The sequence below is a fragment of the Pelecanus crispus genome, chromosome 3 (assembly GCF_030463565.1).
Source record: "Pelecanus crispus isolate bPelCri1 chromosome 3, bPelCri1.pri, whole genome shotgun sequence".
In the NCBI taxonomy this organism is placed as follows: Eukaryota; Metazoa; Chordata; class Aves; order Pelecaniformes; family Pelecanidae; genus Pelecanus; species Pelecanus crispus.
In genome coordinates this window covers 67,543,714-67,565,129 of record NC_134645.1, presented here as the reverse complement: position 1 = coordinate 67,565,129, position 21,416 = coordinate 67,543,714, and the positions used below count along the sequence as shown (strand labels likewise).

Here is a 21,416-nt window from a genome sequence, read left to right as displayed (position 1 = left end):
GACAGGAGCATGCACGGATCCGAAATCTGCTGGCGATGAGAGCCCCTGCCTTTCTATGAACCATGATCCTGCTACCAGCAGCATTTCAACCCTTGAAGCAGTAGGTGTTCTAGCCCCCTGCGAGGTAATGCTTAATTTGTAGCTAAAGAATTAAAAATGCAATCTGGCACACCACTGAAAAAGGCTATTGATCCTCAGCGACGGCACATTTACCATTGCAATTACAATTTTTACAAAAGCCTCCAAATTTATAACAAACAAACAAAAAAAAAAAACCACCACTTTGAAAATCAGCTATAAACATGGACTCAAAATAGAGCCGATGGAGCATTAAAATCTTACAGACAGAAGTAGCTCCTATCATTTGCATCTAGTTCTGACTATAAAATATGTATTGGAAATCAAACGCAAAGTATTCTTACCTGCTGGCATTTTCAGTCCTCAGTTAGAAGTGGCTCAACACACCAGCTGCTTCTTCCTCAGAATTCACCATTCTATTTAAAGTAATTAACAGCTTTCATTAACATAACTGGTCCATAGACTTTAAGCGAACGATTGAATGCATGCTAATTAATATCAAGGATGAGTACAGGTCTTTTAGGGAAATATTTCTTTCTAGACTATTTGCCTAAATTATTAGACGTTCTCTGCCATCAAATCTCAGTTCATGATTCTCAGCATCTATCTGATACTCGTTATTTAAGAGTAACTAAGAAACACTGCAGCAGTTAAAATAGCTGTATGTTTCTGGGCAATAGACAAATACTTCAGTACTGTAGTCCTCCAGTCTTCTAAAAAACCCTATAGTTTATTTAAATAATAATGACCCATTAAGCCATTTATATTGAAGCCTTTCTAATCAGGTTTCTACCCTGACAGCATCATCAAGGAAGTCACACTGTAGCCAGCTGATAGCTTGCAATGCAGAGATTAGTATCTGCCAGCAACTCTTAAGTTTATTACAAATCTCTAAATATTTATGTTTACATGAGGCATCTGTATTTTACATAAAGCAGACAAGCAATTACATGAAACTCATTTCTCTAAAGAAAAAGTGTTAGGCCGTCCTTGTTCTGGAGAAAAGCCTACAATGCAATCCAAAGCTCGAAGGCAAATAAAAATATTACACAATTTTATCTTTTCATCAAGAAAATTCAGCATGTTTTACAAAAAACTTTAACACAAAAAGCTGTTTTGTAAACAGTGGAACTAATGAAACCTAGCTTTCTATGAGTGTGTTATGTTCCCCTTGGCCTTCCATGCAACGAACTATTGTACCTATCTACCCGATAGCCCATTGGGCAATAGTTCCAAGTTCTCCCTGGGTAACACCTTCTGTTAGGCACCACTTGCTCACATTCACTAGACATCCAGACTGCATCTAGCCTAATAAATTAAGACATAGCATTAAATACTCCAGACTATATGGATGCATTATCCTCAGCACCATTTTGGTCCAAACCACGTAACACTCACTCAGGCGATTCCTGGGTACAGTTTAGGAGTTAGATGGATTATTATTAATAGGCAGTTTGCATACAGCCACTCTGATTTGGGGCCAAGACAGTTTAATAGTATTAAAGTGGGCCAAACATACCACTTGGCCTCAACGCTAAAAATCACTCCTGGGCACACATATCTTTCCAGCACACGAAAGAGCCGAGGCTACACTTCGTCCCCAAGCATCTGCACTACTGTACCCTCAGATCCTTCTCATCTCTCTTTCACAGTGTTACTTGCTTCTTCCCTGTCCCCCACAGGCTACATACTTTCAGGTCATTTCACATTTGCTACTTACAATAGTTTGGTCTGCTGGCTAGCCAAACCAAACCAAATTAAGAAAAAAGCAAAGCAAAGCATTAGGGCTGGTCAGTTGCCAGCTGTCTTTAGTTTATTCCATGTATTAAGCAAGGTATTTATACTGAGTATCCAACAATCTAAGGATGTTTGAAATGAGCAAGGATGACTAGAAGGGACTTCGTAGGCAGAAAAAAATGTTTTCTTCTGTAATATGCTTCATCATGTCACTGACAAGGTAGCAATATTTTCACTAACTAAAATATGTTTTGACTTGTAAAGCAAAGCTTTACTGTCACAACTAAAACAGTAACAGTTTAAAATAACACTTCTTACAAGAAATGAAAGCAGAAAATATTATTGAAAAATAAACCTGCTTTTGCAATTTATTATACTTAGTTATACAAAAAGACCATTTTAAAAGTACTAGTTATTAAGTGCTGCTTTTCAAGTATTCGATTCACAATTGGCTAGAAAATACTTATAATTTGAAAGAGTAGAAAACTAAATATAGTTATAAAATACAGCAGATTCTATCACTTTAATCATTCACTGAGGATTGCAGGAGCATGGAAAAGCCTCTTATGATTAGTCGAGTGATTTCAACCACCCGTCAGAAAAACTAGCTACAAACAATAAATGAAATGCTGAAGTGCTCTTAAATTTAAAGCAAAAACACGAGAGACAATATAGAACATAACAGCAAAATAAGTAAAGTTCCAAGTATGGAAATAATTTTATGGTCAAAGGTTAAATAAATCATACCACACACACACAAAAAAAACCCTCCCAAACCTATAAGCAAATTAATTTTGCAGATACTTCTGCTTATAGCGGAAGAAACACCTTTCCAAAGGCCAGACACACCTCATGTCTACCAGCAGTCTCTGTAAAATGCATAGATTTGCCAAATACACCAGTGAGTGCATGCTTTTCTATTTACCTCTATTTATTCCGTAAAAGTCTACCCTCTTGTGGCAAAAAAATTAAGAGATAAAGTCCTCTAATGATAGTGCTATTATTTTATACACATTTCCAATTTAGAATTACATGACCTTTGACATGGTGCATTAAAGCAACTATTAGACTTGTGCAAATACAGATCATTAATCAACAAGGGTAAGAACAAGGCTGCTTATGCAGTATAATCTCACCTTAAAATAGGACAGATTTAATCTTACATCCAAGTTCGGCAATCACAGTGCCCCAATCCGAATAAACTAAGTTATCATTAAGATTAATCTTGTAAAATGCATTTTTGCCTGATCAGATTTCATCTCTTCCACATTAGTTAAGGCAATCCAGGAATGACAAAAATACATACTTGGAACAGTGGCATATTCCATCCATCAGGAATAACCAGGAAAACAAAATCACGAAGCCCAAACTTCCAAGAATTACTATATACCTTCCTGAAATCCGTCTAATTTGCTCTCCTCTAGTATTCCACCTGCATTTACGGATGTGCTTCTACATTAAATTGTTGTTCTTTTCACAATATTTTACAATACCCACAGAGCTGCTACGGTCTGCATCTGTAATACAGGAATTCTCTACGCAAAACATGCCATAAAGCCCACTATTTATGAAAAACACTTTTATTGATCACTAAAAAAAAATAATTTAAAAAACCCCACAAAATCAAACCTATACTATAGCAGAGCAGAACGTACAGAGTCTGTACTACGCAATGGGAAGTGACAAATTTCCTACCTAATTAGGACCATTTAGGAAACCGAGTTGACAAAATGTAACTGCACACTTCAGGATTTTCGTGAACTCAATCCCTCATTCTCCTTTTATTGCAAAAAGTGAATGTAATCTTCAGTGGCTGAAAACAAGTAGAACTTCAAGCCTTGTTGACTCCTCATCTTTTAGATGAGATCAGTCATCATAGTGGAAAATCTTGGGGTTTACTAGTAGGTTTCTAATGTAGGTATCACTGCTTCAAGACCTGAAAAACCTTTAACTCAGAATCATGCGGCAAAATAAGAGCTGAATCTGTTCCTTTTCACTAATGATGAATGTGACATCAAAAACCAATCTGGTTTTATTAATGAAAATTCAGTATTTAAGTCCAGAAAACTGACAGTTTTATTATTACCATGTAAATACCTACGTACCTGCATATCAAGTAAACACTACTAGAAGCGCAGTAGCTTTCTACCAGTTTAGATGTGCCTGTAAAAACTTTGTGTTCACGCTAATTTAAAAGGATCTTTTAAAAAAATCTAGTGCCACCCATCGGAGTTTTCTAATAGTCAGAAAGCTTTAGCTTCAGAGTAACTGCTGTTTTTCTCCCAGACTTGGCACCTTTCACTGTTCAGAAGACTGAAAACAGTCTTCTGTCTGCCCTGATGGCAAAACTATGGACTTCAGTTCCGTATAAGGATATTACAGCTGACTTTTATACTTTAGTACATTTTAAGCCTCTGCCTTATCTTAGACCATGCTCATGAAAATGGGTTCTCATCAAGAGACCACCCTAAGTACTTTATTTTGCAAAGCGGCATTTTGCTTTGCGTAGAGGAATAACGGTAAACAACAAAGACAAGAAAGATACAAAGGAACATTCCCAGCACACGCCATAACTGGACTAAGCGATGGGATTAATTGCATTTAATGTGCAGATGCACGTCCCTCACTCGAGGGAGGCATCACCGCTTTGGGGCTTAACACGTCAGGCATCGACAGGCACTGTATTTTCCCGTGCCGTGGCGTATAAACTGAGCATGCAACTTCACCCGAGTAAACTACAAAGCTCGTACCGAGCAGGGAGAAAAAAAAAAAAAAAAAAAAAATCAAGGGATTAAGGCTTCAGGCGGCGCCGCTTCGTGCCACCACGCTGCACCGAGACCAGAAGGCGGCAGCCACGCTGGCCCCGCCAGGCCGCCTCTTCTGCCCACCCCTACGGGCAGCCCCACGCGTTAGGCCCAGCAAGCAGGCGAGGTGCGGGGCCCAGCTCCCGCTGTTCCCCGCGCACCCCCGCGCCGCCGGGGCCCTGACAGGGCGGGCAGGGCAGGGCAGGGCAGGGCAGGGCAGGGCAGGGCGGGCAGGGCAGGCCACCAGCCGCCCCCCCCCCCGCCGCGGCCGCCTCACACCGCCCGCGCGCGCCGCCGCCGCTGCCGCGCGCGCCAACCGCCGCGCCACAGCGCCCTCCGCAACGGCTGCCAAGCCCCCACTTCAGCCCCCCGCCCCGGGCGGGGGAAGGGGCCGGCGGCGGGAGAGGGGAGCCGGGGGAGGAGGAGGAGGAGGGAAGAGCGGCGGGGAGGCGTGCCCCAGCCTACCCGCCTCTGGAGCCGCGCACTAGGACGAGCGGCGGCAGCGCCTGGCGGAGCGCCGGCCGCACACGGGGCCTCCCCGCCCGCGGCGCGAGCCCCACCGGATGCGGCCCCGCGGCCCCACTCCCCCCCCCGCCGCCCAACCGCGCCTCCGCAGCGCGAGGACATCGCTCACGTCGTCCGCTTCCGTGGCAGCAGCGGCGGCGGCTGCTGCGGCTGCCCTGCCTCCTCCCGCCGCCAGCGCTCTCCCCCGCGCCCCGCGCTCCCCCTCCGCAGCTCGGCGCAGGTGGTTTTGCCGAAAACAATCACAGCTGCCAGGGAAACCGCGCAGCCGGCGCATGCGCGCAGGAGAGCGGGGCGGGGGGGGGGGCGGAACGAAGAACCCGCGAGGCCCGCGCTTCACGCCGGGGCGCTTTAGAGAGCGCACCCTCGTGCACTTTCCCGCCGGGAAGCCGCGGCGGCAGTGATGCGCGTGCGGGAGGCGGGCGGCGCGAGGGAGCGCGCTTGCGCAGTCCGGGCAGGCTGCCGGGGACGCGGAAGGCGCGCGTGCGCGGCGCTGGCTCGCTCTCACGCCCGGTTTGGGCGGTGGCGGCGGCGGGCGGCCGTGCCGCTCGGCCTTGGCGCCCTGAGGCGGCGGGAGCGGGGCTGGGCCTGGCGATGAAAGGAGGGAAGCCGGCTGCCAGCGTCCCGGGCCGCTTGCGCGGGCGCTCCTGCCGCGCTTCTGCCGGCCTGGCGGCGCCGCTTCCCGGCCGTGCCGCCCTCCCCTCGCGGGGGCCGGTGAGGGAGGCGCGGCGGTGGTGCCCGCCGGCAGGCCCGCCACGGGATGCAGGCCGGCGGTGTCTGGCGGAGCGGGGGGTGACGGGTGCCGAGAGCAAAACTCCTCGGAGTAACCGTCCCCGCAGAGGGGGTTTCCTGGAGGAGAAAGGGGCAGGCTGCCCCTGCGTGACTGCCTGCGGGAAATGGGAGAGGCCGCCTCATCCAAGAGCGGTGCGCGTTGCAAAGGTGTCGTTGTCAGGGTAGGGCAACGTGTCGCACAAAATAGAAAAATCTCAGTAATTAGCTCAGCGGTACCTCCTCCTGCGTGCCGGGTCTGTTTGTAGTGTTGCTTTCCTCTCACGGGTGATCTGATCGCAAAAAACTTAAAACATGAAATTGGAATTTACAAAAAAAGACTGCAAAAACCTTTAGAAACAGGGGAGCCCTTCAGGGATACTGTATCATCCATTTAAAAAACTGCTAAAAGTACGGGATAGTGCTCCTAAGTTCAGACTAATCAAGTTGCTTACAGAAGAATAAAGTCTCTGGGTAGTGGCCTCGGCTGGAGTCAGGAGGTTGTCTATCAGATTTTTGGAATAGACATCAGCTTTTTACAAACGGCAGCACATATAGATGTTCTGAAGCTATGCAGATACTCCAGAAACTTTTATTTCCTGTCTGATTTAGTAGCTAATTTAAGCACTGGGTTTTTTCTCTAGGAGTAATAACTCATCATTACTGTCATGGGAGAACTATTTGTTCATTTCTTCTGTGTAAAAATTAATAAAAATCGTAGATGTCAGAGTTCCTTCAAACACTAGAAAGCTCAAGAAATTAATGCAGGTTTTGGATGAACATGGATATATTTTTTCAGAAGTGAAGTTGGGTGAAATTAGCCTTCAGTTGACCTTGTGTTATTTGTACAACCTAGAAGTGAGCTAAGGCTTGTGCTACTGTGATCATGACATTCACAGTTCCCAAGTGTAGTGTCGCTCAAAATCTGTCAAGAGTTACACTGGCTGCCAGAAGAATATGCATTCTGAAACTTTGTTTCCTTGTTTCTCAAGTGTTATTAGTGACAGACACTATTATCTCTTTCTGGTACTTACCTGTCCTCCGCTTTCTCAAATGCCCACACTTGCTCAACTGATAGGTAGGGGTATTTCTTTTTTTTTCGTAAGGCAGGTGTCTTGGATTGCCTTGGCGTAACACAATTAAACAAAAAAAAAGTAGCTCTTCAGCATTTCTTTTGCTGCTTTCTATCCTATATCCATTCTTGGCTATCTCTGTCCTTGGTAGTACCCAAAACTCAACCAAATAACAGCCTTGAACAACCTGATCTCACTTTGAAGTTGGCCTTACATTGAACAGGAGATTGGACCAGATAACCAGAAATCCAGATGTCCCTTCCTAAGTTGTATGATTATGACATTATTTGTTATGTTTATATTTAGCATATAATTATATGACAGTTCTAGTGCTAGCTTTTACAGTAGCCAAGACACTTAAAATGGTCTCAGGGCTAGTCATAAGGTAGACATCCTAGTCAAAGGCCACCTTTATTTTAGTGGTGTGGTCCCAGCAAGTTGCAGCAAAGGATTGAAGCTTTATCCAAATTTTCAGTATAGGTAGGACAACTGTAATGGATTCTGATCTAATTGTTAACAGGGACACCATTCCTGATTCTAGCAGGAATGTCTGTAGCCTAGCAGGATTCAGAAAAAAAGCCTACGGACTTTTTTTTGTATGCTGTGACTTTAACCCAAATTCTAGCCCCAACTTTCAATGTAGAGAAAATGACAAAATGGTTCCCCAGGAGAGTACTGGTTTATGATTATTGTGATACATTATCTCTGTTTGACTAGCCTTATCATAGAATAGAATCATAGAATTGTTTAGGTTGGAAAAGACCTTTAAGATCATCCAGTCCAACCATTAACCTAACATTACCAAGTCCACCACTAAACCAATTAAGGGTAGACTAGCAACCCCACGCCTCCTGGCTTGGTGGCTGGATCATTTATAACGAAACTAAAAACTAGGAATCGTAGAATCATAGAATCATTTAGGTTGGAAAAGACCTTTAAGATCATCCAGTTAGATTGGAAAGGACCTCTAAGATCATCATTCCAATCATCAACCCAACACCACCATGCCTACTAAACCATGTCCCAAAGTGCCATGTCTACCCTTTTTTTGAACTCCATCACCTCTCTGGGCAGCCTGTTTCAATATTTGACCACTCCTTCAGTAAAGAAATTTCTCGTAATATCCAATCTAAACCTCCGCTGATGCAGCTTGAGCCCATTTCCTCTCGTCTTATTGCTAGTTACTTGGGAGAAGAGACCAACCCCCACCTCACTACAACCTCCTTTCAGGTAGTTGTAGAGAGCGATAAGGTCTCCCCTCAGCCTCCTCTTCTCCAGGCTAAACAACCCCAGTTCCCTCAGCCGCTCCTCATAAGGCCTGTGCTCCAGACCCTTCACCAGCCTTGTTGCCCTTCTCTGGACATGCTCCAGCACCTCAAAGTCCTTCTTGTATTGAGGGGCCCAAAACTGGACACAGTATTCCAGGTGCAGCCTCACCAGTGCTGAGTACAGGGGGAGAATCACCTCCCTGCTTCTTGTGGTTTAGCCCCGGTCAGCAACTAAGCACCACGCAGCCACTCACTTGCTCCCCCTACCCCGATGGGATGGGGGAGAGAATCAGAAGAGTAAGAGTGAGAAACACTCCTGGGTTGAGAGAAGAACAGTTTAATAATTGAAATAAAGTAAAATAGTAATGATAATAATAACAATATGATAATAATAGTAATTATAATAATATACAAAGCAAGTGATGCACAATGCAATTGCTCACCACCCGCCGACTGATACCCAGACAGTTCCCGAGCAGCAACCGCTGCTCCCCGGCCAACCCCCCCCACTTTACATACTGAGCATGATGTCATATGGTATGGAATAGCCCTTTGGCCAGTTTGGATCAACTATCCTGGCTGTGCCCCCTCCCAGTTTCTTGTGTACCTGGCAGAGCATGGGAAGCTGAAAAGTCCTTGACTAGCATAAGCAGCACTTAGCAACAACTAAAACATCAGTGTGTTATCAACATTCTTCTCATACTAAATCGAAAACACAGCACTATGCCTGCTACTAGGAAGAAAATTAACTCTATCCCAGCCGAAACCAGGACACTGCTCCTGCTGGCCACACTATTCCTGATACAAGCCAGGATGCTGTTAGCCGCCTTGGCCACCTGGGCACACTGCTGGCTCACGTTCAGCTGGCTGTCTACCAACACCCCCAGATCCTTTTCGGCCAGGCAGCTTTCCAGCCACTCTTCCCCAAGCCTGTAGCGCCGCATGGGGTTGCTGTGACCAAAGTGCAGGACCCGGCACTTGGCCTTGTTGAACGTCATACAATTGGCCTCGGCCCATCGGTCCAGCCTGTCCAGGTCCCTCTGCAGGTCCATCCTATCCTCCAGCAGATCGACACTCCGACCCAACTTGGTGTCATCTGCAAACTTACTGGGGGTGCACTCAATCCCCTCATCCATATCATTGATAAAAATATTAAACAAGGCTGGCCCCAAAACAGAGCCCTGGGGAACACTGCTCGTGACCAGTCACCAACTGGACTTAACTCCATTTACCACTACTATCTGGGCTTGGCCACCCAACCAGTTTTTTACCCAGCGAAGAGTATGCCCGTCCAAGCCATGAGCTGCCAGCTTCCCAAGGAGAATGCTATGGGAGACGGTGTCAAAGGCTTTGCTGAAGTCCAGGTAGATGATGTCCACAGCCTTTCCTTCATCTACCAGGTATATGTTGTCTCCACGAGTTGTTCAGCATGCAGCAGAAAAGCTACCTCTTCAATACCTTCCCTTATAAATGTCAATAGCAATCCTAACAACTTCAATACAGTCAAGAAACTAATAGGTCCATACCACGCTTGCCAGCTGTGATCCAACAAATTGTACTGAAAACTAGACATTTTCTGAAAAGTCCATTACAGGATGTCCTGGTTTCGGCTGGGATAGAGTTAATTTTCTTCCTAGTAGCAGGCACAGTGCTGTGTTTTGGATTTAGTAGAAGAATGTTGATAACACACTGATGTTTTAGTTGTTGCTAAGTGCTGCTTATGCTAGTCAAGGACTTTTCAGCTTCCCATGCTCTGCCAGGTGCACAAGAAACTGGGAGGGGGCACAGCCAGGATAGTTGATCCAAACTGTCCAAAGGGCTATTCCATACCATATGACGTCATGCTCAGTATGTAAAGTGGGGGGGGGTTGGCCGGGGAGCAGTGATCACTGCTTGGGAACTGTCTGGGTATTGGTCAGCGGGTGGTGAGCAATTGCATTGTGCATCACTTGCTTTGTATATTGTTATTATTATTATCATTTTTTATTATTATTATTATTATTATCATCTTCATCATCATCACCATTTTACCTTATTTCAATTATTAAACTGTTCTTATCTCAACCCAGGAGTGTTTTTTTTCACTCTTACTCCTCCGATTCTCTCCCCCATCCCATCGGGGTAGGGGGAGTGAGCAAGCGGCTGCGTGGTGCTTAGTTGCTGGCTGGGGCTAAACCACGACACAGGACAATGACTGGTGAAGGCAGACTCCCAAAAGCTTTCCATGTACTATTTTGTGCAGTAACCTGAGAGCTCCCTTGCACAGTTTCACAGTTACCTGGCATAATGTTGCCTAAGCACTGTCCCTCCCCATGAAAATGAGGCTCCACGTTGTGCACATGCACAGGTGTTCTGGTGCAGTCTGCAGCGTGATCTCAATGGAGTCTTCAACGTGGCTGTTTGATATGTCTGTCTCTAGGGGACATTTTTATGGATCAGCATGTTTAGTCCTCCAACAGAGTCATTGTCATATTAGGAAGAAAAAAATAAAAGAATTACACTGCTGGGCCCTCCCATGGCCCCACTGCTAGGGAGAGGGCTGTAGTGACAGGCTTTGAGGGTGTACGGCAGTATATCTACCACACAATAGAATCACTTGCTTACAGATGAGGGAAGAGCCTAGAATTAGACTTAGGCTTTTCAAGAGCAAGGACTGAAGAGGTAGTCCTGTATCCTCGGAGGCTAGTGCAGGTAACATAACGATTGAAGCAAGGGGAATTTGAGGCAGGATTTTTGGAAGCTGAGTCTTGCTTGTTTTTGTTGATGTTGTGGTTAGTGTATGGTTGAGATGGATGGAACTGCAAAGCTAATGGTATTACTCGACCCTGTATGCCAGTAATTTAGGAAGAAGGCTCTCTGGGGCAGACTCATAGCTAATTACATGGGAGATGGAGTTCCCTTCACAGTAGTGAAGCTTTTAGGTTATGATTTAAGTTATTCTAATAGTTGGGACAGCAGGAACTGTAGAATATATTGCTGGATATGGCAAACCGACAGGCTTGTGGAAAGTGAGGCGGGTTGAGATGAAAAGTGATTACTCTTTTATGGTAAATTCTGAAGAGTGATGCCAGTCTTGAAATTATGCTTCCTGTGAGGATTAGGACTGGAGTTAAATGAGAATCTTCTGTGGCTCACGGGACTAAGATGGGGGTTTGTGCCCACCACGTAAAATCCCAGGGTGTGTAGGGCTGTAATTCTTAGAAGGGTAAGTGTTGAGACTATTGTCAGATAGCTTTTCTGACAGCCAGACTGAAGAAAGATCTTACTTTTCAAGTCTGTTAAAAGGTAAGATCATGCAAGTCCCCCAGGGCTTGGATAAAAGCTGAGCCTGGCAGAGTGAGTGGCATATGGCAGCTGGGAGGCTCAGTTCTGGTTAATTCAAAGCCAGTAATTTTTAATCATTGACATGGAAAGCAGATTTGATATTGTCTAAGATTTGATCTGTCAGCAGCAGTAATGGGCTACAAGGCCTAAATAAACCTGGCACTAGACATCAACAAGTTTTCCTATTACTAGTACACACTTGTGTCAAGTTTCCAGGAATGCTTGTTTCATGAGAACATCTTGAAGAGTTCTGTGGCCATTACACCTATGAGAGACCCAAGGTATTTTTGCAGTCTGAGTTCTGTAAGCAAGTAGTGGTCAGGCCCATTTTCCATGTCGGTGGAGAATTCCATCTTACGTCTTCAGCTGACTTGTTTAGTTGGATTTTTGAGGGGAACAGGCAGAAGGAAACACTGCAGCTCTTAGTCATAAAGAATAGATTCTGTGATAAAACTAAGAATGTAAGTCTATGTTAAATTTGGTACCTTCAGCCTGGGATAGTTAAGAATCACTATTCTGGAGTTAAGAATATTCCAGATACAAAGCTACTGTAAGCCAAGTATCGACATATAGATCTAAAGAAGATTTTTTTCCCCCCATGTTTCTTCCTATGAGGTCCTATGTCATATGTAGTTCCTCCTATGTACTTTGCATAGTGCGTAACATGTTCTGCCGATATTAAGGTTACTAATCACACTTTCACTACAGCTGAAAATGCTGCAATAGGTATTCCAATGTCAGTGTCACAAATATCCTTTGTTCCATTTCCTGGCAGTGAATTTTTTTTTTAAAGATTTAGACTTCACTCATTATTGCAAAGGCAGTGGAAGTCAGGAGCAGCATCTAAGAAATCCAGCCTGGGAACTTTTAACAGCCCCAAAAATAATAGGATGAGTTTTGTCTGTACTTTGGTGGCCTGTGGAACAGACCAAAGAAAAGAAAACCTATTCCAAACACCACACATCCTGCCCAAAAACATACACAAGTGTACAAATTCCGTTCTGCTAGAAGGGGAAAAACAAGACTTTTGAAAAAGATAGAAGAGTTAGATGGATGCGTGGAGTTTTTCAATGCATTGAAAAGTTTGTGCTAACTGTATTCACCTGATTTTTCACTTGCAGGGGCTTGTATATAGAAGGCTTCCCATTACTTATCTTACACTTGCTATGGGAGGAAAGTAGAAAGGGGCATGCACAATGATGACATATTGTTGTGTACAGGTAGAAAGTTTGTAGATATCAGATGTATTCTGAAAATCTCACGGGAATTCCAGAATGATGAAGAATGGATCAAGGTTCTTGTCAGAGCCTAACTTTCAGCAGAAGAGTAAAATCTATCACATGCAGGAGACAACCTCTAGGTGTCACTTGAGTGTACAAAATAGAAACAGGATTTGGGATTGGGCAACTCGGCTCTAAAGATGCAGTGATAGTTTGGCAGAAGTTAATTGTTTAACTGATCAGTGGGTTATTTTCTCTTAACAGTCAAATATAATTCAGTTTCTGTTATTGGGTATTCTGAGCAAACGATCTGATTGACATAGTTGAAGCTTGAGTGGTTTATGGGGCAACTCAGAAGAATTTTAATGATACTGATAAGAGAAAGAAATGTCACAAACCTGACTTTAAACTCAGTCACCAACTTTAATAAACTTAGAGACCAATTGTGCAAGATGCTCTGCATTCTGAGATTATTGTGTCTTGCATGCTAAATTTCTAGTGCTTTGAAAGCAAGTCATAAAGTCTAACTATTTTGCAAAGCTGGTGTTCCCTAGATATGCAGATATTGGCAGTATAAATGTCTGTACGTGCTTATTTGGCAGTGTACTTTTCTGTGGCCTTTCCTCAGACAGTATCAGGGGAATACATAAGTATGTAATATACTCAGTGCTTTCTCAGAAAGAGAACTTTTGCATGTGTTTAAGAATGTCCTTTTTCCTCATTGACTTCGTTAAGCCATGGTTATTGTCTTAAATGGAAGTGTTTTCCTGAGTAGAGAAACAGTTACTGCCATGCATTTTTTTTCTTCTCTTTATCACCTTATTGTGGGTGACAGTTTTCCCAAAGCTAAAATTCTGTAACACAGAAGACTTATTTCACAGTTTACTGCAGTTTTTACTTGTAGGCCAAGAGCAAAAATTTCTTATATTAAAATTCAGCAATGCATCTAAAGAAATCTACTTTTTTTTCTATTTGAAGATGTTTCTAGCATAGGAGTTCGAAATGTTTTAAGAAACTCAAGCCTTAGTTGTCATATTAATGCAGAGACTTGAAGCAAGGCTAGAACTATGAAGTAGCACAGTCCTAGGGTCTGGTATTAATAGGAAATGTAAGATTCCTAAATTTTTAATGAGCAGTTTTCATTTTACATGGGCTGACATTAATAGGAGGATCACATCAACACTCCCTCGTATCTCAGATTATGTACCAATATGTTCAACATACTAGATTATCTATTTATAATAATGTCTTAAATTTTTAAAACATGAGGAAAAGAATAAGGTAAACTCATTTTGTTTAACTGCCAGAAAACTAAGCTTCTCCAACATTAGCTTCAAATTGTCTTTCCAGACAATGAGGTCATGAGCCCTCTGAAGCGAAATTTTGATTGCGATTTTAGTAGTGTTAGTATTTTTTCAGCAACATCGCCTAAGATATAGCTAAATCCCTACTGATGTTTCCATGTCTTCAGAACAAGAATGCTCTCTTGCCTTTCTGAAAGCAGCTTATCGTCAGGAAAACTGTATGATGTTCAAGGAAAGCTGCAGGTACCTCGCCACAGGATGGCAGTGTAATAGCACATGTCATTAAGTCTAATTTTTCTGAACTATTCTGGAAACATTGGATAACAGAACTGGAATTTGCCTGCAACTAAGTGCAGCATTATTGCTTTTTAACTTTGCAAAATACTGGTTTTCCCCTTGTATGGTTAGTGCCTCTTTGCATACATTTTAATGACATTGTTTTCCTTTGGTGCTGTTTATTAGCTATACAGTATGCTTTAGTAAAGAATAATGATGAGAACTTGGCTCTCCTTAATTTCCCTGTTGTGTCCTATGATTAATAGTCTTTATTTGTAGACTACTTGCCACAATCTTTTTTGAGAAAAGTAATTTATTCTTTAAAATGTAATTGTTGATTTGTTTCATCTGGTATCTTTTCTTTCTTTTAAAGGGTTTTATTTTTTTAGCAGGTCAGTTTGGAGATTTTAGTTCATAGTCCTTTAGTAGGTTCTCATAACTATTTTCAAAGCCTTCAAGCCTATCTTTTTAATCATTATTGTTTATCTCACTGGGATATTTTATCCTTCAGTATTTTATTAAGGTTCATTTCTTTCCATGCTTCCAGTGGTTTCTTGAGTAAGAATCACTATTCTTGTCAGCAAAAGAGTTGTCATTTTTTAACTTGGGAAATACTTTAATAGTTCCATTGCAAATACGCTGTTGTGCGTCCTCATTGTTATTTGTGTCTAATCAATCTGTTATGGAGTCTTGCTAGAGCTTCACTGAAAGTATCTGAGAGGTAAATGAAATAATGTGAATTTGTTTGCCTTCATTGCAATTTTGCAAGCCATATTTATCAAAAACATTACTGTTTTCTGAACTTTCTATTTTTATATCAAAGCCATTGAAATTTTTCATACTTTTATTATTAGCAAAGGGATAATGGAACTTTGGAGTTGTACTGAAGTACAAGAGTCTGCCTTTCTAGGTGGACTCTAGGTGATCCAGTTGACTGTGTTGCATTTGTCCAATGCATATGAAGGAGCTGTTTTTTTGTAGAGAGCAGCTTGGGCTTGCGTGTGCCTAAATTCCGCATTCAACCTAACGTGCAGTTTATGTCTACAGTGATGGACACTGACTTATTAGGTAATTCTGCCTTTATTAGGGTGGTGTGCTGGTACTGTGGTATAGTCAGATTTTGGTATCTGCCCAGCAAAAACAAAAGCTTCAGCTTTTTTTTGTCTTACTTAAATGCACCATTCTGTCGAAGTTATGAGGTTTATAAAGAAGCTTTAGAAGTCAGTGTAAGTTGACATTTCAGATTCATTTCTGAGTAAAATGAACTCAAAATGAAATTTAGTGAAGAAAATGACTAATTAAACATCCAAGTGGTTTGATGATTGAGAGCAAAATTAACAGAACACATTATTTTTCATAAAACATTCCTCCTTAAGTAATGTGCAAAGCAGGAACCCAAATTACTTGTAAAGATGCTTGTAGTTTAAAAAAAATTCTGCAATTCAGATACTCAACATTGACAAGATCTAAGTCTCTGTTCTCCCATTTCTGCCTGTTCTGTGGAGCAAGAAACCAGGAATTGACTGAAGATACTTTTCTACCTGCTCAATTTTCAGTGTTGGCTAGCTCTACAACCTTCCCTCCCCATCTCTAGAGATCTTTAAGAATCATCTGTTGGCAGGTTTTTTATATATCTTTACCCTGTTGCAATGCATGATGAGTATCTATTTTAGCCATTGTTTCTATGTACTTTTTATCAGTTCCGTTTTCTCTAACTCCTATTTACATGCCTGTCTTGATTCTGTTAACACCTGAGTACAGGCATGACTTCATTTAGAAAGAAGTTATTGGCAAACAGTTTTTCTTTTCCCAGTTTCTGATTTCAGTATACAAATATTAACTCAGTTCTTAACTTTTGTTTTGTGAGAGCAGAAATCTAGGAATTGTCCTTGATCCTCCCTCTTTTACTTCTACACTCTGGTTTTCTCTCAGGCTTTCTCTGTCTACTCTTGGAATGCAGTCAGAATTTGTACTTAATGTGGTGTTGCTTCCTTTTCCTGTGTTTGTACCATTTTTTTTTCTTGCCTGATACAGCTTCTTCTTATGGTCTTTCTGTATCCTCTTTCTGTTAAGCTAGGTAATCTAAAGGCAGCTACTCTTTCTTGTTGCTGCAAGAAAATAGAGCCAAGTCTTTTGCTTCATGATGTAGAACTTAATACCCATGTGTTTTGCCACTGGTTTCCTGTCACTGCAAAAAAACCGTGTAAAACAAGGACATAGCAACCTGACCACATCAGGGGCAAAGATATCAGGTGCATGTACGTAAATCAGTCAAATGAAAAACCTACTTTGCATAATACCAGTGTATTGGAAAATAACAGTACCAATGTTAATTGATTTACTCCTGAAATACTTTCTAGATACTTTTATTACTCTCATCTCTTTGGTATTTTGATGGGCAAGGTTTCTTGCTGGGTGTTCTTGTGATTTTGCAAACTGTCTCTTGCCTATGGTCATTATATTATCAGCGTTCTTTTCCTAAGATCATATGTAGTCAGGTTCTACCTATCAGTTTCAGGAATCATCCATCATTCTCCATTTCAGCATTATACCTCTTGGTTCAATTATTCCACTTTTACATGTATCTGGTCTCTTGATCGTTTCTCTGAATCGGGCCTGCAGATCCTTGCAGGATTAAAAATTTGTGTATTACCCCAACTCTCTGAAGCTTTCTTATACTGCTAATTGAATCATCTTCTCTTGTCTAAATGGTTGTTTTTCCATTTCCACACTGCAGCCCACTTTGTGTTGTTGGGTAAAGCTGGAGAACACTTGAATCCTCACTCCTATGTAACATACGTAAGTCCAGTTACTAGTGATTGGATATTAAATTACTTTCATTTCTCACTATGCTTTTTACTGTACTTTGCATAGTGTACTTTGCATTACTATGTAATTTGTTTCATAGCTCTCACCTTTTGTTTGCACTGCCCGAACTTAAATTTTTCTATGACCTGATAGAGCCTGTTTATCTCAGGCTTGCTCATTGAATTAATTCTACTTACCACTTTTAGTAGTTACAGCAACTGGTACAGATGAGCTGTAGAGAGAAAAGTCTATTTGACATACTTGCCCTGGAATCATAGAATACAGGACTCTGAAGTGACTTGTAGTCTTTTTGTCCTTTTTAAGGCAAGGTAAACTATGCCCATATCATTGCAGACTGTTCTTAAAAATCTTCCAGAGCTGGCGTTTCCACAACCTCTTCACCTGCTGTGCCCTGATGTGTTGCTGTCCTTGCTCTTAGAAAGTTCATAGAACAACACAAGTTGGAAAAGACCTCAAAAGATCATCTGGTCCAAATTTTTGTGTGAAAGGGAGCCTAGATGAGCTTATCTAGCACCCTCTCCAGTCGCGTCTTGAAAACCACCAGTGATGGGGATTCTACCATGTCCTTGGGGATGTTGTTCTGGTGATTGATTGTTTTCACAATTTCTTTCTTACATCAAGATGAAACCTCTCACAGTGCAACCTGTACCCATTGCACCTTGTCTTCTCCATGTGGCTCCTTGTGAAGAGAGAGCCTCCGTCCTCTTTGTAGCCACCCTTTAAGTACTGGAATGATGTGATGAGGTCCTCCCTCAGCCTTCTTTTCTCCAGGGCGAAAAGACTTAACTCCTTCAGTCTTTCATCACAGGGCAGGTTCTCCTGCCCTTTGATTATCTTTGTGGCCCTTCTTTGGGACCTCTCCAGGCCATCTGCATCTTTCTTGAATTGTGGTGACCAGAACTGTACACAGTACTGCAGGTGCAGCCTGACAAGCACTGAGTGGGACAATCGCATCTCTATCACTTAATAATGCCCCTTTTGCTGCCTTTTAGGCCTGTTACTCCTGTTCCCTGCAAAATGAGTAGATTATTGACTTCCTGTTTGCATCAGTCAAGAGGAGCATTCTTCAGAATTTGAACAGTTAACAGTTTTTCCCCTCAGTCTTCTCTCCAGCCTCAACAACCGCAGTGCCTTCAGTCTTTCCCCATAGGTGGTATTTTAGTGACCTTCAGCCATGCCTGTTGCTCTTTATTAGACTCTGGAATTGGTCCAAATCTCTTTTAAAATGTGCCTGAATTAAACACAGTTTTGCAAGTAAGGACTTAGCAGTGTTGAAAAAGGTAAAATAACTGCTTTACCAATCGTCTGGATGATAGTCATGTATGCTTTGTCCAAGGGCACTGATATTGTTGACTCACATGCAGCTCGTGAACTCTGTAGTTTCAGATCCTTTTCAGCAGAGCTGCCAGCTTAACATTCCCCAACCTTTATGCATGCTTTTTGCTGTGCGTCTTAAGTCTTGCACATGTCCTTACTGAATTGCAGTCTCCTTTTTCAGATTTATTTCCTGTTTGTCAAGATGACTTTGAATTATAGCCCTCTTGTCTGAAATGCTTGCAGTTCCTCACAGGCTGGTATAACTGACAGTTTAAAAAGCTTCCTCTTTATTATACCACCCAGTTCAATAACTAATGCATCAAATAGTATCAGACCCAGGGCAGACTCCTGCAAATGTCACATTGATACAGCCTTCTGTATTGATAATGAAACCTTCTAAGTAGGTTTTCCACCATTTTTATACCATCTATGTGCTTTTTTCCGCTACACTAGGTAGCTGTAGCTTGCTTATGCAAGTGTTATGTGAGACAGTGTCAAAAACTTTACAAAAGATGGATGTATGACATCTGTTGTCTCTTCCTTATGCACAAAGCTTGCTACCCTCTCACAGAAAGAAACTCTATCATCTAACACAATTTATTTTCAGCACAACTATGATGTTACTTCAGTCATGTAGTGGTTTGATTATTCATTCCATGGTTTTTATTTTTTTAAAATAGGAACTGCTGCTCAGCTGAGTGTTACGTAGTTGCCATCCAATACTTTTAATCGTTCCTCTATTCTTTTATTTTTGCCCTTGGCCAGCTTGTTTTCTTAACTTAGACTATTGCCTACTCCTTTTGAAAAGGAGCATTACTTACAAGATTTTTAGCTTCCATTCAGATAGAATTCATTTGCTTTAAAATAAAGATTGGCCTTTTTTTTTTTTTTTTTTTACCAGTGCATCATGCATTTCAGTACCAGATAGATCTGTACAAAGTTGTCATAAAGTCAAAATAAAACTCTTGGCCTCATTCCCTTGAGCAACGGAATGTGTAGAAGATCCAAGATGAGAACAAAGCTCTACAAACAGTAAATTTAAGCATATCTTACTCAGTTTCTGTTCAAAACTGTAGCAGTTCTAAACAGAAACCACATAAGAAATACTGGCTTTGCATTCTCCTCACCCAAGAGGAAATTTGGTATCTTTATGGTTTAATATTTTTGTGAACATGTAGCTCAGTTTACATCCCCATGTTTGCATTACGTGCCAAATCTGAAAAGCGAGGCTTCCGCAAAACAGCTGAAAGGGACAGTTAAAAGTCTTTGTGTGATCCTCATGTGTGGAGGGACAATGAACTACCAGCAAAATGTTCTCTCTTTACTCTGAAGGATATCTTAACTAAGGAGATGTTATAAGGTTTCAGATGAAAACTCCCTTCATCTCCCCAAAACCAGGTGGATGTTGAAACTAAGACCAAATGAAAATAATTCTTCCTCCCATTAGTCCATTCTTACATCTTTCCGTTCCTTAGGGAGATCTGAGGTTATCATAAACAATTTTCATACAGCAACATCACCTACTCAGCTAATTTCTAGACCTTCTCTAGGCTCAGAGGAATGAATGAATACCCTGACTTTTCCTTTCAGAAAGCAACCATACCTTCCCTGTTTGCCAAAGAAAGTTTGTGTTCTCCAGTCTCTACAATGCCATCCTTCCCAAGGAAAAGTGAGCATGTTCTTTCTATCAAGTAAGCCACCTCAAGCTCCTTTGTGTATGTATGTGATCCAGATACATAAATAGTCCTTAACTTGATCATTTCACCATAATAATTTTTTCACAGAGAACATTTTCAAAAGCTTATGGAACAGTAGAAGTAGTCCAATATTGCAAGAGAAAAAAATCTTTTTTTTTTTTTTTTTAAATAAAGAACACATACTGTGTTCTGATTTTTGGGATCTGTCTTTTGATTAGTTTTTTTCCCCTCAGTTCCCTTGTCCCTGAAGAATCTATGTCAGTAATAGTTCATTAACTTGCCAGCTTTGTGCAGAGTATGAACAGGACAGTCTAAGGCAATCCCTGAATATCAGATCCTCTCTTCCTACAGATAGACTTATACACATACTCATTAAGAGGCTTCTTTCCCCAAATCTGGCACCCAAGTTTCCAGCCAGTGATCAAGTCATTTCAGTTAATTTGAGATGTTCCCAGCAGATTCTTCAGGACTTCCCAACCTCTATAATGGCATGACACTCCAAGAGGAGTCAGGACGTGCTAATGTTCCCACCCACAAGTGAATGGAACATCTACTATTTGCCACCACGAAATCAGACTTCAGATCAGAAAAGATGTCCGACAAAAGTAAAAAATGGGTTTATTTCAATGCATTACAAAGATTACTTTACAAAGAATACGTTACTACATTTGGAGGAAAGTACAGAGAAAAATGACAAAAATATACACAGTGTCCTTTGGATGCTCTGTTTAGAATGTCTCTGGTCTGCCTAGTTGGCAAAACTAAGACTTGAAACTAGTGGAAAATTTTTGCAGTGGTTAAAATTGTGACCCAGTTCTTGGAAGAGTTGTACCCCCCAGCATGGCCTTCCTGCGTAAGAACTACTATTTGGAGTAGGAGTAAGGAAACCCCCCTGAGTGTAAATATACCCTTGCATATTTCCTGTAATCTTCAATCTTGGTAGTTATTTTGATAGCGATAACAAATTTCAACTTCTCTGCTAATGAAATGCAGTTTGTTACCTAAAAAGCAGCCTGTTGCTGGATAGTTCTGGAGAGATTTAATACTTCGTTTATCAACAAAGAAATACATTCTTATACTGGCTTTTCTGTGTAAACTGAGCGCGACAGGTAATTTTTTAGGACTTGTGCACACAAGCTCATTTCACTATATAATTCTTCTATAACGTATGTTTCAGGACTAGTTATTGTATAATAACT

The 21,416-nt window shown here is 41.8% G+C and overlaps 2 protein-coding genes across 2 annotated transcripts in view; both read right to left on the bottom strand.

Annotated features, from left to right (window-relative positions):
• MTFR2 (mitochondrial fission regulator 2) overlaps positions 1 to 21,416 on the bottom strand; it is a 486,796-nt gene that overhangs the window by 100,135 nt on the left and 365,245 nt on the right. The gene's annotated exons all lie outside the window — the stretch shown is intronic.
• The window catches only part of AHI1 (Abelson helper integration site 1), a 128,723-nt gene that overhangs the window by 97,804 nt on the left and 9,503 nt on the right, over positions 1 to 21,416 (bottom strand). Inside the window, exons 2-3 of the mRNA XM_075707708.1 lie at positions 6,944 to 7,033; positions 5,462 to 6,202 (exon numbers count right to left, since the gene is read on the bottom strand). Of these exons, the coding sequence (XP_075563823.1) occupies positions 5,462 to 6,202; positions 6,944 to 7,033 (831 nt within the window). The remainder of the gene's footprint in view (positions 1 to 5,461; positions 6,203 to 6,943; positions 7,034 to 21,416) is intronic.